At 45.0% G+C, this 14,709-nt stretch overlaps 1 protein-coding gene across 2 annotated transcripts; it reads left to right on the top strand.

Annotated features, from left to right (window-relative positions):
* The first annotated feature begins 2,394 nt into the window (after nt 1-2,394).
* Nucleotides 2,395-14,042, top strand: LOC311236301 (uncharacterized protein). 2 transcript variants are annotated; one of them, XM_084323987.1, is made up of 5 exons: nt 2,395-2,769; nt 3,474-3,648; nt 6,508-6,563; nt 11,411-11,495; nt 11,683-14,042. In XM_084323987.1, the coding sequence occupies exons 1-5, from the start codon at nt 2,569-2,571 to the stop codon at nt 12,756-12,758; spliced, it is 1,593 nt and encodes a 530-aa protein (XP_084180113.1). In that variant the 5' UTR covers nt 2,395-2,568; the 3' UTR covers nt 12,759-14,042. The 2 variants fall into 2 exon arrangements, with proteins under 2 accessions (XP_084180113.1, XP_084180112.1); XM_084323986.1 differs by having other exon boundaries at nt 6,508-6,572.
* Nucleotides 14,043-14,709: the final 667 nt, after the last annotated feature.

Genomic DNA, 14,709 nt, shown 5'->3' with positions numbered 1-14,709 from the left:
GATCAAGATCCATGCAGGCCACATGGGAATGGAAAAATGCAAACTGAGAGCACGAGACATCATGTTCTGGCCTGGAATGGGTAGACATATAGAGTAAGTCGTGGAGAAGTGCTCAATATGCCAAGAGCGCCGCCCATCAAACACCAAGGAGCCCATGATGCCTCATCGTATCCCAGACCGCCCCTGGCAGGTTGTAGGGACAGATCTCTTTAACTGGAACAACCAGGACTATGTTGTGACCGTCGACTACTACAGCAGATTCTTCTAACTAGACAGACTTCACAGCACCACATCGGCAGCTGTTGTCCACAAGCTAAAGGCAGCCTGTGCCAGGCATGGCGTCCCAGAGACCATAGTCTCAGACAACGGACCACAATACAAGTCTAAAGAGTTCGAGGCATTCGCCAAGTCGTGGGAGTTTACACACGTCACGTCAAGCCCACACTATCCGCAAAGCAACGGACTAGCGGAGAGAACTGTGAAGACGGCAAAATCACTCATGGACAAGGCTAAGGCAGACGGAAGAGACCCGTACCTAAGCCTCCTGGAATATCGTAACACCCCAGTCGACAACTTCAAATCGCCGGCACAGCTGTTGATGAGCCGCAGGCTACGCTCAACCCTCCCGAGCACCAACCAACAGCTGCGGCCAGGGGTAGTAAGCCCCAAAGATGGACATGACAAGCGAGTGCAGAGACAACAGCACCAGAAGAAATACTATGACAGGTCAGCTAGACCGCTGCCCCCACTACATTGTGGTGAATCTGTCAGGCTACAAGAACATGGACGCTGGAGGCCAGCAGTAGTCATACAACCAGCCGACACTGCGCGGTCATACCACGTTCGCACCCAAGATGGACGCGAATACCGCCGCAACCGCAGGCATCTGAGGGACACAAAAGAGGAACACTTCCAGGACAGCGACGGTATGCCAAGTCCAGAGAGCGTCGATCAACCGCCGGAGACCAACGACCCTGAACTGTCAGAGGACTCAGAAGAGAACTCAGCTTCATACTACACCAGATCCGGCCGAGCAGTGAAGCCTCGGGACATTTTAGACCTATAAATGTACAGGGTGCAGGCGGATCGCTGCCCTATTATAACACCATTTACCCCAATGAAAAAAAAAAAAAAGGGGTGGTGAAATGTAACAAAATATTAATGTATGCTGAAATGATGACTTACTATATGTGTTGAATCTATGACCTACTTACCTTGCTTAATTGTCGATATTTTCCCATTTTGTTAGCAAGCTAATTCTACAAATAAGAACTGCATATGGTAAGAGTGTTGAGACACACGACCAAATAAGCCATGAATACATACCTTTTCACAGCTGAAGTATTCAAATATTAAAGCAGACTTTCCAGAATAAGAGGGCACACAATACGAACTGTAATACCTTGATACATGAATATTTTATGTTTAACATATTAATCCTACCTGTTTACATTGCCTGGTCCTGACACAGGTAACGCACTTGTTATTGTTTACAAAGAAACTCTTACAGAGTATTGCACAACCTTTCTTTATTTCAATTTTGTTCATAGCTTATAAAGCTTTCTTTAAAAGAAGGAGGATGTAATATTCATGCTTTGAATATATCATTTACGACAGGGCGCCAGGCGCACCTTCCTATTATGTATACCTGACAAGGGGACGTCCTGACAGTCAGTTGGCTGCCAGCCGTGGATGGAGTTACACTCATGCTTAACGAGTACTTACCTTTGAATAAATATCTAAATGCAATCTCCTCGTCCTGAAGATTATTCTATATAAATCGAATACCGCCTGGTGGTAGCTGTTTATTGCCACCGCTGTCGTCCCAAATAACTTTTTGATGTTGTCCATTCGCTTCTTGTTTTTGTTGTTGTTGAAGTGTTCTAGGATGTTTCTCATCAGGAACAGATGGGTCGATGGTAGTTGCTGCGTTAAAAAAGTAATTGTTCTTTCTCATTTGTGCAAACAGTTGTTCTGCAACTTGACTGTTTACATGTCCTGCAGTTTGAGGGACTATTATTATTATTATTATTATTACTAGATCTGGTATGTCTAGATGTAACATTACTGTCTATTTACAAGTTTACTGTCTATGTACCTATGCAAACGAGACGAAAGTGAAGTTGAAAATGGTGCGCAGTAGTGCAAATACTTGTCCAGACCACTAATACTTGTCCAGACCGCCTCCATTGCTTGGCATTAACGTACAGGCAACCCGTCCAGCCTGGCTCTGCGGCTCTGCAGATACCCCCTATTGGAGTTATTGGTATTCTGACGTGAGGACTCTTCCTTCTTTTATCGTTTCCTTGTCCACCACCCGGAAATAATCTCCACGGCGCGGACAAACACTTCCTGGTCGACCACTAGTTTCTCGAGTAGCAAATGTCAACAGTCTCTAGCAGGAAAATCCAAAAGCGTGTTTACAAATCGCGTGGCTAGAGCCGCACCTAAATGATTCACCAATGCACGTCTGACAACTTGACAAGTGAAGAATCCAGTCTCCAGAACCAGACCCCCGGAGACAGAAAGAGAGAGAGAGAGAGGAACCTGTAGGAAAGGAGAGAAAGGATGTCTAACTTCATAGCACTGCAGACACAACTCGCCTCTGTCATGGAGTCCTTGGTCTGCTCCGCGGTGGCCGAGCTCGGTAAACTCGTGGAGGACTGCTCGGTGTTGATCTGGTCTCTGGAGCTGTCCCGGGGCTCCACGGGAGGAGGAGGACACAAGGTCACCCAGGAGGAGCTGCAGGAGGAGAGTCAAGTTAAGATGGTAGAGTGTCTTTTATTTATGATTTTTTTTTTTCGGGGTAAACAGAAGGGTCTGTTGTCACTTGATTAGATTGAAATGTATTTTCATCATACAGCAAAAGTACAGTACAACGAAAAGATGTTTGGCATCCAACCAGAGTGCAAATGTAACAGTAAGGTACAATATACAGGTGATTAAACTGGGTACATAGTACAGTCATTGTGCTAATCAGTTGTATGTACAGTGATACAGGTATAAAGACACTATGGTAGTAGTAAGTCATACTGGCCAGCGGTATAACTAGTAAGAGTAGAGGGATATGTACAGATATAGATATAGCAAGTGAAGTGACTGTTCATAAGTAAGTTAGTTGTGCTGTGGTTGGATTGATTTATACTTGGATATGGATTTACTATCTGGATGAACTATTTCCCATATTGTCATAGGCTATTTGTTATAGAGAATAATCTTTACCATACCATGCTAGACCATGCCTAGCCCCAGCCAGACTGAACATAGCTTAGACGCTTAGAGTCAGTGTATCCATGTCTCTCTAAAGACTCTTAATTAATTAGCTGGCCACCCTAATATTTAGAATTTAGTCTAACTTCCTGTCTAAATTCAAATGTAATTGTAGGCCTACTCTTGTCATGTGGGGATCTACTAGAATCACACCCATGACTCCTATGTTAAGATACACACTATTTCATTTGCACCTATTTCAGACCCTGTTTGCATCCATCATGGAGACTCTGGGGAATGAGGCTCTGGGTAAAATCATGAAGATCATGGACGACACCAAGTTTCTGATGGACTTTGAGCAGAGGGCCACCAGAGCGTGTAGAGGGAGGAAGCCACCTCAGACCAGCGTCCTCAACATCCTGTCTGATGGAGGAGTCGGTAGGTGGCCTAACGATTAGAGAAGTGGGCTTGTGACTGGAAGGTCGTCGGTTCGATTCCCCAAAATGGCAGGAGAAATCTGGGAGTTAACAAATAATGCTCAATTAGCTGTGCTTTTTGGAGCCAAGAACACTACTGACCTGATGAAGATTAGATTAGAATCTAATTTATTGTCATCATACAGCACAAGTACAGTACAATGAAAATAAGTTATGTGCAATACAATGTACAGGTGATTAAACTGGGTATGAAATATATAAATTAGTACTACGGGGTGCTAATCAGATGTATACGTACAGAGTTGTAGTGTAATTTAATATGTACAGTGATAGTGACAGATATATAAAGACACTATGGTAGTAAGTCATACTGGCCAGTTGTATAACTAGGTAATCATATGTACAGAGATATAGATATAATATTTACAGCGGAGGTATGCAAAAATTATTATATGTAGGTATATACAGACAGATGTGGAATAAATATATATATACAGTGAGTATAAATATATATGGTATGTTCCACAGATTCAAAGAAGCAGTTTAAAATGGTTGAAAAGATACATAATATGTCCTTTAAAACGCATAGTGTCTCAACCCCCTTACACAAGGTTTTTTGTTGCCAGACCCAGAGGGCCGGCCTACAATAGCAAATGTCCCTAACTGACTGACTGACTCCCCTTTGTTGAAATTAGAGGTTGACTGATTAATCTGCGCCGATAGGACGTTTTATAAACTGTCTGTATATCGGCCATTTATGTTCAAATCAAATGTATTTGTAGAGCCTGAGATCACATGGATTTGCCCCCATGGAAGAAGAAGGCGTGGAGGAGAGAAACCACTATCCTGCTGTTTGAATAGCTGTATTTAAAGGGCTCTAGTTATTTCTTTTTCTAGCACAAAGATAAATCAAATCAAATGTATTTGTAAGGCCCGACAACACACGTTAATGTCCCCATGGGCCGGACACGTCTTCTTTAAACAAGTCAAGAAGAAACATCACAATAAATCAAGAACAAAACAAAAAACATGAAATCCAAAATAAAATGTAAAATTAATAAATAAATGCAACACTCCCAGACGTACCCCACACGAAGGTAAGGAAAAATTCACTAAAAACCTAGCAATAGGAAAAAAGCACCACAGGCAATGTGGAGGAGAGAAACCTTAGAAGGACCGTTCAAGGGGGGATCTCCCTTCTTAGATGTCTGTGATGTGAAAGGCCCTTCTAAGGTCTAAGGTGTTGCTATAAAACAGGCAAAACAGTTGATAAGCGTACATATACGTGTAATGAAACACAAATAAGTACATGCAATAGCAACTGGGGTACATACGAATGTTTTTAAAGATTGAAAATAGAGCTGATGACGGATCCATTTGAGGTATTTGAGGCATTTGATTGCATCCTCCCGGCCATCACCACGGGACGTCCACCACTCCGGTCATCACCACGAGACGTCCACCACTCCGGTCATCATCACGGGACGTCCACCACTCTGGTCATCACCACGGGACGTCCACCACTCCGGTCATCACCACGGGACGTCCACCACTCCGGTCATCACCACGGGACGTCCACCACTCCGGTCATCACCACGGGACGTCCACCACTCCGGTCATCATCACGGGACGTCCACCACTCCGGTCATCACCACGGGACGTCCACCACTCCGGTCATCACCACGGGACGTCCACCACTCCGGTCATCACCACGGGACGTCCACCACTCCGGTCATCACCACGGGACGTCCACCACTCCGGTCATCACCACGGGACGTCCACCACTCCGGTCATCACCACGGGACGTCCACCACTCCGGTCATCACCACGGGACGTCCACCACTCCGGTCATCACCACGGGACGTCCACCACTCCGGTCATCACCACGGGACGTCCACCACTCCGGTCATCACCACAAGACGTCCACCACTCCGGTCATCACCACGGGACGTCCACCACTCCGGTCATCACCACAAGACGTCCACCACTCCGGTCATCACCACGAGACATCCACTCACAGGGAGACGGGACAGGCGTTAGACAGTTTGCGTGTTTGTGATGGGCGGACATAGCAATAGATACATGTAGTAAGCATATATGTGAATATAATAGATACATGTAGTAAGCATACTGTATATGTGAATAGAATAGAAGTACTTAAACAAATAAATAAACAAATGAAACTAGAGATCTTGAGGAATCCGAAGGTACCAGCCCTGTCATGCTAGGTTACTGGCAAAGGGGGTCCAAATGTTCCTCCAAAGTCAAGCTATTTTAATCTTAAATTTGATGGGAGGAAAATGCCATGGGCCACTTTCAAACCATGACTTCTCACCTCAAGTATCTGAATAGAAATGGCCGCAATGAAGCCACACAATACTCCTCTTTACAGCCAGCCTGTGTGTGTGTGGTAGTCAGGTGCACATTAGGCCAAACCTGTGTGTGTGTGTGTGTGTGTGTGTGTGTGTGTGTGTGTGTGTGTGTGTGTGTGTGTGTGTGTGTGTGTGTGTGTGTGTGTGTGTGTGTGTGTGTGTGTGTGTGTGTGTGTGTGTGTGTGTGTGTGTGTGTGTGTGTGTGTGTGTGTGTGTGTGTGTGTGTGTGTGTGTGTGTGTGTGTGTGTGTGTGTGTGTGTGTGTGTGTGTGTGTGTGTGTGTGTGTGTGAGAGTGATATCAGCCTTTAAAAATCAACTATGGATTTATCTCTAGTTGAAATACGCATGCGTGGCCGGGTCTGGCTTTTAACTAGCCTTCCCAAGTCTTGTTTTGTCCGTATTTGTCGTTTCTTCGTACAGTGACACTTTAATAAACTTTTCTACTCTTATTATTTGTAATACTGATACTATTCTTTTCTCTGACACAGAGGCAGAACATTGCTATGATGGCAGTGCAAGAAGTGTTGAGAGAAATGTCTCACAGGTAATGCAGGTAAGACCTATTCCCCATATTATAGTGGAGGCTATGCGCAGATAAAGAGTGTATACTCTTACCCTATGTAAGAGTGTATACTCATGGTGCAGTGGTTAGCACTGCTGCCTCACAGCATGGACGTCCTGGTTTCAAACCCTGTGATTTTGCATGGGTTTCACCATAAAAGACATGCATGGTACATATTATAGATAGATAGATACTTTATTGCCATTTCAACACATGATTGATTGGGATTTGTCTCTGTGTAATGCTCATTACATCATAGTGGAAAAAACATACAGTATAAAAACATACAAGAATACATACAATGCAAGTATTTCACAAACATTTCCAAAAAATGCTACAGTGCATAAAGGAGCTCAGTGCTCCATTTAAAGTGCATATTGCCTTAAAGGAAAACGCCAACATTTTGGGAAATTTGCTTATTTGCCATCTTCCCTGGAGTTAGACAAGAAGATACATACCCTTTTCTTCTCTGTGCGTGCAGTAGGCGTAGGGAACGCCCGCACCGTTAGCGTAGCTTAGCTTCATCACTGGAAGTGGGGCAGTCCTTTACCCTGAAGTTCCCTACAGTCACCAAATACAACTCCAAAACGTTCCTGTAAACATGTTGTGACCTGTGTATTTACCACGTGGAGAATAAAAAATAATTGAATTCGACAATTACGTATTCTAAGCAAATATACTCTGAACAATCTTTTGCCGAACCACTCCTCTCTGGGCTCAGTCAGTGATTTCACGCAACGCAGTGATACTTACTAACGTGACGCCAGTGTTTGTTTACATTCTCATTTCATTCAAAGGATCCAAACCGATTGAAGTTTATGGATACCATGCCTTCAAATCCTCTTACCTTGACGATTAAAAGCCTCCACAATTTAGAAAACAGTATTCCCATGGCTGGTGTTGACCTAAACTAACGTTACAACTAACCTAAAGTTAGTTTAGGTTCGTGTTAACGTTAGATAATGTACAAAATAAATGTATTTCCGGTGCTTTAGACGTCGCTCTTTTATTTTGAAACCCCCCGACCGGAAGTAAAAATGATGCCTCTTTTTCTGCTTACGCGTCCGGTTCTGTGTTTGTTGGTTTTCGTTAGCTAGCAGCATATCAACACCAGCCATGGGAATACTGTTTTCTAAATTGTGGAGGCTTTTAATCGTCAAGGTAAGAGGATTTGAAGTCATGGTATCCATAAACTTCAATCGGTTCGGATCCTTTGAATGAAATGAGAATGTAAACAAACACTGGCGTCACGTTAGTAAGTATCACTGCGTTGCGTGAAATCACTGACTGAGCCCAGAGAGGAGTGGTTCGGCAAAAAAAAATTCTGAGTATATTTGCTTAGAAAACGTAATTGTCGAATTCAATAATTTTTTATTTCTCCACGTGGTAAATACACAGGTCACAACATGTTTACAGGAACGTTTTGGAGTTGTATTTGGAGTGTATTTCGTGACTGTAGGGAACTTCAGGGTAAAGGACTGCCCCACTTCCAGTGATGAAGCTAAGCTACGCTAACGGTGCGGGCGTTCCCTAAGCCTACTGCACGCACAGAGAAGAAAAGGGTATGTATCTTCTTGTCTAACTCCAGGGAAGATGTCAAATAAGCTAATTTCCCAAAATGTTGGCGTTTTCCTTTAAAGTGCCTGTCGGCTGGTGCTAGCCCTTATAGTACAAAGTGCCTGTGCATTAGGGCTTGGGTTCAGGTGACCGACAATCTCGGGATATGTGCTATTTTTTAAACAAGATGTCCTACACCTGAGACTTTAGAGTCTTCTACCAGAGGGAAGGGGGTTAAAGAGGTAGTAAGCAGGGTGAGAGGGGTCACTGATCACCTTCTCTCCTTTCCGCCTGATGTGTGTTGCATATAGAGGTACACAAAGTGCTGCCGTTGTCCTTCACCAAGGTGCTGGCATTACAACTGGAGTTGGTCCCCGGGTGCCTGTCTCTGGCTGCTGCCCACTGCTGAGAAGTAGTTAGCAGTGTTGTAGTCGAGTCACTAAATCTCAAGTCCGAGTCGAGTCTCGACTCTCGAGTCCCCAGTGTTCGAGTCTGAGTCACCAAAGAAGAGCCTGAGTCGAGTCCCCATTACCCTAGTCCGAGTCCAAGTCATCAAGGTTGAGTCCACTCCACTCTGGCAGAGTGGCAGTCAAAGAGCTGACATACAAATAAAAAAAGGAATACATTAAACATAAATGACAGCGGTCATCATTTTATTTACTTTGTGACACAATAGCCAAACAAATGCACTAGCCATCAATATCTTATGCCAAATGATTAGGGTCTATTACAAAAAAAACGAAATGCAAATAACTGTTTATCAATGAACAAGTCCGAGTCCGAGTCTGCACCTTCCGAGTCCGAATGCAGCCGATGCTCGAGTCCAAGTCCAAGTCGAGTCAAAGTCCTGAAAATCAGTCCAGGACGCGTGTATATGCCTTCTACAACAGAACTTCGTTTCCGCGTACGAGTTTTGCGCTCTGATTGGCCAGGTCATGTGACATGTGCATTGTGCGCCAATCGTGGGACAGCAAGTTCTGCGCCTATTTCCGGGTCTAACAGCCTGCAAACTACCTGGCGTTCTATCGCCATGCTCTAAGACAAACTCTAACCTTAACCAACTTCGAAAGAGTGCCTGAGCTTAACCGTCGGAATCAGGGCAGGCGTTCTATCGCCATGCTCTAAGATAAACTCTAACCTTAACCAACTTCGAAAGAGCGCCTAAGCTTAACCAGTGTAGAAACTTGCGGCCCCACGATTGGGCGTACATGTCACATGACCAGAAATGACCTGGCCAATCAGAGACGCGGAAACAAAGTTCTGTTGTAGAAGGCATTCAGGCGTCTACAACACTGATCAAGTGCAGAGGACAACATTTCCCTGCATGGATTATTAAAGTACAACTTAGAGGTGCTATGGATAACATTCAGCCACTAGATGTCGCACTAGAGCACAAGCAAGTCCTTTATCCTATGACAGGGGTGGGCAACTTTGTATATGGTGAGAGCCACTAAATGTCCACACTCAATCTGGGGGGCTGCATTGTTTATCGGCAGTCCCGCCAGTAGTACCCCATCACTCAAATAGCCCATAATAGTCACAGATGTGATAAATAAGGCATATAAATATAAACTTATAATTTGTTGTAACGTTGTTTTTATTCCATTTCAAACGCATTTAGTAATGCTTAATTTCAACTTTATGAATTTATAAATACAGCTGAATTTGAAAGTATTGCTGTGTAACCCAAATATATACAAAAATGACAAATTATAATTAAGGCTTCTATTAAAATAAATGTATGAACTTAAAGCCCACTGCTCAACAAACACAAAGCAGCATTTCTGCTGCATTTCACTACAACAGTAAATCAAAAGTGAAATAATAAATGATTTTGTTAAATGTATAAACTTTTATCCTGCTACTAAACAAAACATTCCTGAGTGCTTCATATCCATAACATGCATTTCAGTGTTATCTGAACACTACAAAAGTAAACAAGTAGCCAAGTGAAATACTCATCAGAATAATGAATTCCTTTTTGTGCAATTCTACATGCCTCCCATTGACCCTTTATCAAACTGACATGACATTCACCCTCCCCCCACAGTGGGTCAATAATGGTTCTGTCTTTAATGAGACACTTAGAAGGAATGTCAACTTCAATGTTTGTGCATTCGATCTGCATCAGATGAAATAACGTTTCATTTTTGCGTGCACGCGCGTCCACATCCGTGCGCGTACTTCTGCTCAGGAAATTATGTTCGCAAACTTACCTGATGTATAATGCAGTGCAGCATTGGACACTCAACGCCACTCTGCCTTAGAAGCCCGGCGAATCCTGTGTGTTTTCCTTTCATTGCGGGTGCTCCATCGGTAACAACAGCCGACAGTTTATCAAACCCCCCATATTGCTGCACGGCACTTTCAACAGTGTTGAATATGTCCACACTAGGGCTGACCCCTATTAGTCGAATAGTCGACTAATCGATCGAAAGGAGCCATAGTCGACTGCCAACCTCTTAGTCGAATGCAAAAAAATAAATATATATATATATATATATATATATATATATATATATATATATATATATATATATATATATATATTAAAAAAAAATCAATATTGGCCTGGGGCCGCATAGAGCGTCAGTGAGGGCCGCATGCGGCCTGCAGGCCGCCAGTTGCCCCTCCCTGTCCTATGAGATGCATTCCACGTGGGGACATAGAACGTAGGGAGGGGATACATGCACATAAGATGTAAACAACAACATTCATTTTGGACACGCCAACATTTTCTAAATGATAAATTCATGAATCAATTATTTCTGGGGGGGGGGGGCGGGGTAATACTTTTATTCCGCACCTTTCTAAAGGATCTGAATGTTTTTTAATATATATATATATTTTTTTTTTTAATTATTACTCCATAAAATGTTACCTATAGTATAGCACCTTTAACTTCTCAGGGCATATTCACAATATTGGACCATAGACGTCTTGATCGCAAACAACAGGTGATGATAATCCACTAGCAGGTGATTATCATTAAAAACCGTGGCCAATGAGCTGTGACCCTGTGCCATGTTGGCAGAACACATCATGAGAAAACTATGAAGAGAGTTTATCTATCAGCCTAATTATGATTGATGCATATGGATGATGCAGGGGCCACAGTGAGGCCAATGTACTGTTTCCACTTTCTCACTGCCAATGATAGAGATTCTGAGGACTACACCTTTTACTGAGTTCTAAGTTAGTTGGGCCATCACCAAAATCAAGTTTGAACGAATATAAATAAAAATATTATTTTTGCACTTTTATGTAATCAGAATGAGGAGGTGGAGGCTCCTTTTGTCCTGGCTGTCAGCGTCAAAGATGAACACGGCAACATTGACTTCGGAGCCATCGCTGAAAGTAAGTACGAATTTCTTGGCCCCTTATATCGTTTTTGAAGTAGTTTTTGGTGTGTGTGTGTGTATCTGAGTGTGTGTGTGGGGGGGGCGGGGGGGACATTTCAGTCTTGGTTCGAGATAGCTTGTAAAATGCTGAGCTGTGTTGAGTGAAATCTGGACCCTGTGCTTCCATCACTTCCTCCCTCCAGGAGCTGCAGCCGAGGCCCTCCTAGGAGACTCCAACACCTCTGAGACTGTGACACTCGACCCCCTTGACCCCCTTCTCGATCCCCAGCAGAAGCAAGAGCCGCAGTCGCCCAGCGCGGCCAACCTGCTGCTTCAGAAGCTCAGTCGGGGCCGCAAGTTCTTCATCTGCACCGAGTGTGGCAAGAGCTTCTCCACGCAGAGCAACCTCAAAGCGCACCTCCGGATCCACACGGGAGAGAAGCCGTTCGCCTGCGTGATCTGTAAGAAAGGGTTCGCTCACAAACAGAGCCTCCAGGACCACATCCGGACTCACACCGGAGAGAAGCCCTTCGAGTGCCTCCAGTGCGGCAAGTGCTTCGGCAAACAAGCGCACCTCAAGACCCACTCCATCATCCACACGGGGGAGAAGCCGTACGGCTGCGACCTGTGCGGCAGGAGGTTCAACTTGGCCCAGAACCTCTCCCGACATGCTCAGATCCACACCGGGGAGAAGATATTCATGTGTCCCGTGTGCGGCAAGGGGTTCACCCGCTCGGTGACCCTGAAGACCCACGAACTCATCCACACGGGGCAAAAGCCTTTCAAGTGCGCGCAGTGCGCCAAGAGCTTCCGCCACGCCGTCAACCTGAAGAACCACCAGCGGATCCACACAGGGGCGCGTCCCTTCGGCTGCGACCTCTGCGGGAAGACCTTCCGCCAGTCGGTGAACCTGAAGATCCACCGGCGCATCCACACGGGCGAGAGGCCGTTCCAGTGCAAGGAGTGCGGCAAGAGCTTCAGCCAGCAGAGCAGCCTGATCTCGCACGGGCGCACGCACTCCGAGGAGAGGCCCTTCTGCTGCCACTTCTGCGAGAAGACGTTCAACAACGCCAACAGCCTGAAGCTGCATGTGCGCGTGCACACCGGGGAGAAGCCGTACGGCTGCGAGGTCTGCGGGAAGACGTTCTCCCAGGGGAGCCACCTGAGGACGCACAAGAGGCACGTGCACGCCGGCGGGAAGCAGTTCATATGCGACAAGTGCGGGAAGAGGTACTCGGACCAACGCAACCTGAAGATGCACAAGTGTGTGTACGCCTGAGTGAGTGAGTGAGTGAGTGAGTGAACACTGGAGAGAGTTTTTCCAAAGTGTTTGAATAGCAAGTGTTGGAAGTGTTGTTGTTTTCTTTGTTGTTTTTTCATTTTAATTTTGGTAAATTGGTAGTATTTGCGCCGATTTCTTTGATAATGCTGAGAGAACATTATCAAATAATTTAAAGATATTTCGATTTAATTTAAATAAGACTTTTGGATCAAATCAATCTGTGAGAATAGCTAATGGATTATTTAAGATTTATTTAATTTGAGATTTTGTGAGAGAGGGTTTTTATTCTTATCATATATTTTTGAAGGGGTGGGGTTTGGCGTTTCCATCAAACTTTGCACTGTGAGTATTTGGGCTCCCCCCTCAGAGGCCTTGCATGGAATGTTTATGTAGTTCTCTTTCTTCCAACATGGCTGCCTGTAACCATTGGTAACTACTTTCAAAAGGAAATGCCTGCTAGTGCTTTCTATGCAGTGGTAGAGCAGGTAAAATATTGTAAAAGCGTGATATTACTGTTCGTGTTTAAGATAATATATTCCTTATATTCCCTTGGGGAAATTCGGGCATCATTACAGCAGCATGGGGGAGGGGAGGTACAGGTATGGGCAGGGTAATAGAATAATAAACAAAGGTGCAGATGAGGGTCTGTATGCAGGGGTGCAGTGGTAATATCAGAAGTGGTGGGATGGTGGGGATGACGCCACGCATGGTGGGGATGTAGTCCGCAATTTCTTTAATTGAATTAACTTAGGCCATGGTTACACTGGGGAAAACAGCAAAGTTTTTGTTGCTGAATGATTACGTTTGCATGTCCAAGTTAAAAAGAATCGCCGTTTTGGCAGGAAAACGCGTTGTCCTAGTGGCAACGCTGAAAAGGTGTTTTCGTTTTGGAAACTCACCAAAACTCGCCGACAATGGTGCCATGTAATCTGCGCGAGCCGGATACAGAGCCGTTCTGCCCATGCGCAGTAGAGACTGACGCCAAATTCTCCCCCTCCCAGACCCACCCATGTCATGTCAACAAACCCTTACCACGCAAGAGTTGACTGCATGAGCAGCTCAGAGCTCCTCTTTCAACATAACGAGCATTAAACAAAATGGCCCAGTCATCTTTTTTTTTTATCCACTTTTTCTCCCATTTTCTATATTTTTCTCCCATCCCAATTTCGTATCATCCAATTCAACCCTCCCCTGTCACGAACGCTGTTTCTTGCCTCCCACAAGCCGGCTGCAATGTGGACTAAGTCATACAGAGCACAAGTCCCCTCCGGTACTTGAGGTAACAGCAGTCGCATCTTTTCACCTGCGCAGCTCGATCTCTCAGTGGCGAGGAGTAACGCGTGGGAGGCTCACGCTGCCCCCGACACTTCCTGATTCTACTGCGCAGGCGCACCAACCGACCTGTAGGAGTCGCTGTCCACAACGCCCGATCCCCACCCATCAGTTTTCCACCCCCTAATACGGCCAATGTGTATTAGTATGAACGACCAGCTAAACTGAAAGCAATGTGGAGCGCTGGGCTCGAACAGGCGAGCCCAGCGTCTCCGCATTCGTGGCGAGCGCCTTGCCCACTACGCCACGTAGCCGCCAAAATGGCCCAGTCATCTATTCACTTTTGTTTAATACATGAGGCGTTGTCTAATGTTATCTAGCTACTGATAGCTCCTGATATCAACGTCTGATATCATCAGTTTGGTGCTGGCTGGCTAGCGTCGCTCGTGAGCTAACGTTAGCTACCTAGCTAACGTTACTTTCAGACCCTGTTAGCTGCGGCTACCAACGTGTTGTCAAGTTATTGTTATAAGGAGCCCAGTCCAAGCTACAACAGTCTGCATTCCCTTTTGTTAAATAACGTTTACATCCATTCATTCTGCTAGCATTAACGTTACCACGCTGCTAGCCACAATGCTATACTGTTATACTGGCATATCCCAATCACGTTAGCACG

Source organism: Notolepis coatsorum (genome assembly GCF_963971535.1).
Source record: "Notolepis coatsorum genome assembly, chromosome: 10".
NCBI classification, from domain to species: Eukaryota; Metazoa; Chordata; class Actinopteri; order Aulopiformes; family Paralepididae; genus Notolepis; species Notolepis coatsorum.
Note: the sequence above shows the minus strand (reverse complement) of the source record. Positions and strands in the feature narration are given on the sequence as shown.